At 43.1% G+C, this 5,928-nt stretch overlaps 1 protein-coding gene across 7 annotated transcripts in view; it reads left to right on the forward strand.

Moving 5' to 3' along the window:
- LOC121861780 (monocarboxylate transporter 10-like) overlaps nt 1–5,928 on the forward strand; it is a 56,078-nt gene that overhangs the window by 48,781 nt on the left and 1,369 nt on the right. For 6 of the 7 annotated variants that reach the window (XM_042359680.1, XM_042359677.1, XM_042359678.1 and 3 more), the window contains 2 exons: nt 1,130–1,335; nt 2,109–2,229. In XM_042359680.1, the coding sequence (XP_042215614.1) occupies nt 1,156–1,335; nt 2,109–2,229 (301 nt within the window). In that variant the 5' untranslated portion in view covers nt 1,130–1,155. Of the gene's footprint in view, nt 1–1,129; nt 1,336–2,108; nt 2,230–2,359; nt 2,473–5,928 lie in introns of those variants that run through there. The other variant, XM_042359682.1, reaches the window with a different exon arrangement.

Here is a 5,928-nt window from a genome sequence, read left to right on the forward strand (position 1 = left end):
TACTACTACTAATAATAAAGACATTCAAAATAAGAGATCAAAAGTGAGAAGCAATATACAGTATGTATGTTGTGTTGTCAGTAGTAAGATAAACAATTGAGACCCTGCAACTGTGTGTAAATGAGTCGCAAAGTCAAATCAGCAACCTGGGAATTGGTCAAAATTTTCGTGATGCCATATTTTTTTTACAGGGATTAGCTCACCCAAGCACAGGTCACTGACCACATCGAGGCCTGGGGGCGCGAAAACGTAATAATTACAATAGTAATAATAATTAGTTCAAAGTAATTAAAAATTTTAATAAATACAAAATTATAAAATAAATAATAATAACAATAATAATAATAACAACACTGATAACAGTAATAAAAATGAAGAACCATAAAGTTATAAAAAATGAAAAAAAGATCAATAGTGAGAAACGATATATGTACAATATGTTGTGTTGTCAAAGAAAGAAAAACAATTGAGACCCTGCAATTGTATGTAAACGAAGCAGAAAGTCAGATCAGCAACCTGGGACTTGGTCACAATTTTCGTGATGCCATATGGCAGCAGGGTCTACCATTAGACAACACATTATGCTTCCAATATTTTCCCAGGCGGTAGTACCTCCCTGTTTGGTAGCTGCCTACTTCCTACTACCTGTATACTGTTAAAACAGAATTTAATTGTACCTTTATGTAGTTATGCCGAGGGTGCTATATGTATATATGGAATCTATGTACACAAATGACAATTTTGGGCGGCAGCAAAAGTTTCAGTAAGAAGAGATTTCCACTGGTGAGACAACGCATGATTACTTCAGGTACATGTAAATAAATCAAGGGCTCTGTTCAGTGACGCCACTTCCGAACTCAACAGAGGGGTGTCAGTATGAAATCTTGTCGCGAATTGCATATACTGTATGTGGCTGAAAAGTAAAAAACAATTAATTTTATTAATTTTGTTGCTGATAACGGGTGCATGACCACCTGTCTGTTGGAGTTTGATGATTTTAGACCTACCGGGATTAGCTTTGGGGTTGTTTTCTCCTGTACTACATATATCTTATTGGAGTAAATGTTTACATATCATGTAAGTATAGATGATGCCGTAACTGATCCTTGTTCTCCCTTTTCCTCTGCAGGCACCACACAAGAACCCGTGGGCAACATGGGCGCCATGACCTTTGAAGATGAACCGGTCTCGTCACCACTGTGTGGGGAGCCCGGTCTCGCCCTTGGCACCATCGTCGAGGCTAAGGGAGGATCTACCAGTGGCGAGAGTGAGCTTGAGGCCATTCTGGAACCACCCGAACCACCACCCCACACGATCTCCTCTGCCTTGAAGCGGGTGAGTGGTGTTGTAAGGACTCACTCTTGGAGGGCAATGTACTCCTTACATTTTGCAGGGTGGGTATGCAGCTGTGGCTTCAAGAACAAACCTTTAATTAGCGAAATAGTCTAAAAAAAATCACCTTCAAATAGGTACACTTTGAAGTTTAATCAAACTCTTATTAATGCCAAGAAGGTCAGAGGAAATCGCAAATGAAACACAGATGCAAAGGTTTGCCTAATTCATCGACCAAGACAAGTCAGGGTGTACAAAGACTGAAAAGAACTTTCAGCGACGGATTGAAATTGAGGCTTAGTCATACCTAGACGGGCTGGCTATCCTAAGGCTTTCTATCGTTTCAAAATTAGAGACGTGTGGGCGTATCGGTCTGAGACTTGAAGATGACACCTTCGCGAACTCAGATAAGGACAAGGCGGAAGCGTATGAATTATTTGAGGAAATACAATTCGAGACATTCCTGGATAAGGATAGTGAATAACTAGGAGATGGAGAGAGAGAGTGGATGTGGGAGTGGGGGTGAGTGTGAACCTGAGAAGAGAATTAGGTTAAAAGCATCAGAAACAGAGTGAGTATGAGAAAGAAGAGGAAGTCTCAGTGATTCACGTCCTTCCTTTACTATCTTCTCCCCCTGGAATAAAGATAGACCGTTGCTGTGTACCTGAAGGTGAAGGAAGCATATTGCATAATGGGTGCTGGTGAGGCTTTACAGTAAGTACAACTTGAAGTGCCGAAATATAGGTAATGACAGCCTTGGTCATGTATTCCTTCAGGACCAGACGGTGGAGCTGAGTATAGTCAGAGAGGCAGCACCCTTGAAGCACCCAGACGTGGATGGCGGCTGGGCCTGGGTTGTTCTCTTCGCCATGTTCTGGGTCTTCGCCATCAACTCAGGTAAGCAATTCATTTTGACTGAAGAGGCAACTCTTTGTGTACACCGAGGCTGATCATAACTGAGATGAGTGAGATCAAGTATTTTTTGCACTTTAGTTATGGTTTACGTTGTCTGGTGTTATGTCCTTAGAAAGTCTCACAACTTGACTACACTACAGGAGCGGATCCAAGAATATCAAAAGGGGGGTCCAAGAAGTTGTGGGTTTGGGGAAACAAGGCCAGCACAGCAGCCCAATATCATGGACCATTTGAAGCAATATGATATTAAGAGATGTTCTGAGGTCATTAGTAATTACTTTTTGCAATACAAAAACCTGGTACAATACTGCATTAAAGGGAAAAGGAATTTTCTGGGAAAAAAGGGGGTCCGGTCCTCGGAGTCCCCCCCGCCCCCGACCTGGATCCACCCCTGACACATTAATATGTAAAAGGTAACTATTATTTTACTTGTACATTTATCTAAACTATGGATAAAATTATCAGGGTTAAGTTTCATTTTATTTACACCACTTAATTTCACAGTTCTATTTATATAGCGAGAAAGAAAAATATTTCCGTCGCAAATTTATATGAAGTGCAAATTAGAATGGGAGTGGCGTAAGCACCAAAATCACGATTTGGTGATATGGCCGCAGACGTGTTCACTGGCCTTTGTTCTACATGATCAAGCCTGACTGAGTGCCGCTTACACCGCCGCAAGGTCGAAAATTCCATTACTTTTACTTTTATCCTCTTCACCACTGATCGGCTCGTTAGCCGCTTGGGCGATCGGTCACGTCTCTGTTACACACTGTTGGCAAGTACTGGGCATGCACCGGCTCCTGAATGTACTTGAACCCGCTCCTGTGTTGGTCAAGTCTTGTCTTAAAAGAGCTCACACTCGGTGCTGTCACAACACTTTCTGGTAGATTGTTCCAAGGTTCCTTTCACTCCCGAAAAGTTTGCCCTCACAGTTTTCTGGACTTGCAGCTTCTTCAATCTTGAGCTGTGACCCCTTGTGGGAGTGTCCCCCAGCTCAAGTAAGGACACTCGACTGAGTAGTGCCCTTGAATGCTTATACACCTCAATTAGGTCACCCCTTGCGCATCTGTAGTATAAGCTAGGCAAGTTCAGGCGCTCAATCTCTCAGGGTAGCTGAGGTGCCGAAGTGGAGGCACCAGTCTGGTGGCCCTCATTTAAACATTTTCTAGTCCCTAGCATATCTCGGGGACCAGACGGGTGACGTACTCAGATGGGGAAGCACTTCACTTCTGAAGATCGTTAGAGGACGTACCGTCTAGATATCTGAACGACCTTCTTATAAGACCCAATAGTTTATTTGCCTGATTTACCTTCTTCTCGCAATGGCCCGAGAACTTCTGCTCATTGTCAACACACACACCTAGGTCCTTCTCACATTGTCTCAAATAGTGCAGTTTCTTCATCCCGTTGGGACATATGATACGCCTCCTTACCGTTGGTACGCCCCAGGTGCATCCTCTTAGACTTCGTGACATTGAATCTCAGCAGCCATTTCTTCGACCATTTTTGGAGCCCACAGAGGTCCTTCTGCAGCTCTTCACAGTCTGCTTGGTTCTTAATTTCTTAATATAACTTGGCATCGTCCGCAAACATTTGTATGAAGGAATATATAGCTTCTCGCATGTTATTTATGAAACAAACAACAGCGGGCCCAATACACTGCCCTGTGGTGGAAGAGCACAGTACTAACATTCCCAGTTTCGTGAAAATTTGGTGATATTTATTGATTGTTTTACTTTTAGGTGCGGGGTGCCGATGTGGCATAAGGGACTTAATTTTTCCACAACATCCTTTATATGGTCCAATTTTTAGGAAAATTTCATTGAAATCCATACAGTAGTTTCCATGGTACATAAACTTAAAGCTTAAAATGCGATTTACTCAGAACAGGCATTTTGGAGATAAGCCATTCCCATTCTAGGCGCCTCATATTTTTTTTAGTGTTTTGGACTTTTCGATTACGCACGGGTTAATATTTGTCTTTCACCCATTCCTCTTCTAGTGTTTTTGACAACCCTAAATGTTATTTTTTAAATTACAAATCGATATTTAAGGGTAACGTTGTGGGTTACGGGTTATTTGGTTCACACTCAGGATGGGATGGAGAAAGGAAACCCACAATGTGCTCTCTGTATACATATTGTATTGGATGTACAGTGCGGCTTGGTGCTGGGAAGCGGCAGCGTGGTTACAAGCGTGATGTAGAGAGAGTTGGTTGGTGAGGGTGCCCAGAGGAGGGCACGCAGCGAGGACCCAAGGTCGCCGGCTGGAGGGGGAGCCGCCAGGCTGGCGCGGAGGAGGAGGTGTTGCTTGCTGGTGGCACTGGGTAGAAAGAAAGCGTTCACAGCGGTGTCAGGCCTTGTAAGGCGGGGGTAGGCGTGGGCAGATAGTTGACCCCCGCTCCGTGGGCAGCGCTGGAGGCGTAGGCTGGGGAATTTGAGAAGGTTCGATGCTTGTAGGGGAGGAATCCACTACAATGTTTCTTGTACAAAGCAGTTTTTTAATATACAGTATTTCCCCTCAAACATAGGTATTTGCCCTTGTCGGCAGATTGAAGATTTGAAATATTAAAACTGTAAAGGCAAATCTTTTCGGAGTGAGAATTGTGAACTCTTGAAATCTTGAAAGTTTGGAACAATCTGCCACTGGCTGGCTGGCAGAGAGAGTCCTTGGAGTGTAGTGACGGGTGTAGCAGTTAAAAGTGAAGTCTAGGTAAAAAGGAAGTGTTTGCCCAACATATTGTACTGCACTCCCGGCAGAACACTCTGAGATTCCGTGGTGAGCAGAGCTGGTGAGTGGCGACTGATAGTAGCATTATATTCGACTTCCATGCATTTGTATGTATAATAATTCAATAATTAATTGAGTTGTTGGAAGTGGAAAAGCAGTGAAGCCAGAAATATTATAAAATATAGATAAAGGGACTACACCGGTATGATTGAGCTTGAGCTCTTTCGAGACAAAACTTGACCAACACTGGAGTAGGCTCAGATACATTCAGGAGCCATTGCATTTCCAGTAATTACCAACAGTGTAGATGCTTGACCGACCGCCCTAACGGCTAATGAGCCGATCAGTGGCCGCAGGTCCAGAAAACTGTGAGGGCAAACTTTTTCGGAGTGGTGTGAAGTCTTGGAACAAACAATCTGCCACAAAGTGTTATGAGGCACCGAGTGTGAGCTCTTTGAAGACCAGACTTGACCAACACTGGAGCAGGTTTAGGTACATTCAGGAGCCAGTGCATGCCCAGTACTTGCCAACAGTGCATAACAGAGACGTGACCGATCTTACGAGCCTATCAGTGGTGAAGAGGATAAAAGTAAAAAGTCTTGTGTCTGGTCTGTTTGTTTACAACCGACCCGCTCGGTTCAAGCATACTCGAACCGTCTCAAGTCCAGTAGAAAAAAAAACGTAAAATTACACTATGACTTCAATGTTGCTTTCATTGTTACTTGATATGAAAGTAGGTACTGTACTTTCTGTTTAATAGGAAGTTAGGTAATGTTAGGTAGGCTTTCTAGAAAAAACTGCTCATTTGTGATGGAAATAAAGGTCAGATTCGTTTGAGACAACACAAAATACACAAGGAAAACCCAGTTTGGTTAGTAGTTTCCGTGGTGTAACTAAAGCGAATCTTTACCGTTATCAGCTTTGACCCAATCATTTTTCCTGCGTCAG

The sequence above is a fragment of the Homarus americanus genome, unplaced genomic scaffold (genome assembly GCF_018991925.1).
Source record: "Homarus americanus isolate GMGI-L3 unplaced genomic scaffold, GMGI_Hamer_2.0 scaffold8148, whole genome shotgun sequence".
Classification (NCBI taxonomy): Eukaryota; Metazoa; Arthropoda; class Malacostraca; order Decapoda; family Nephropidae; genus Homarus; species Homarus americanus.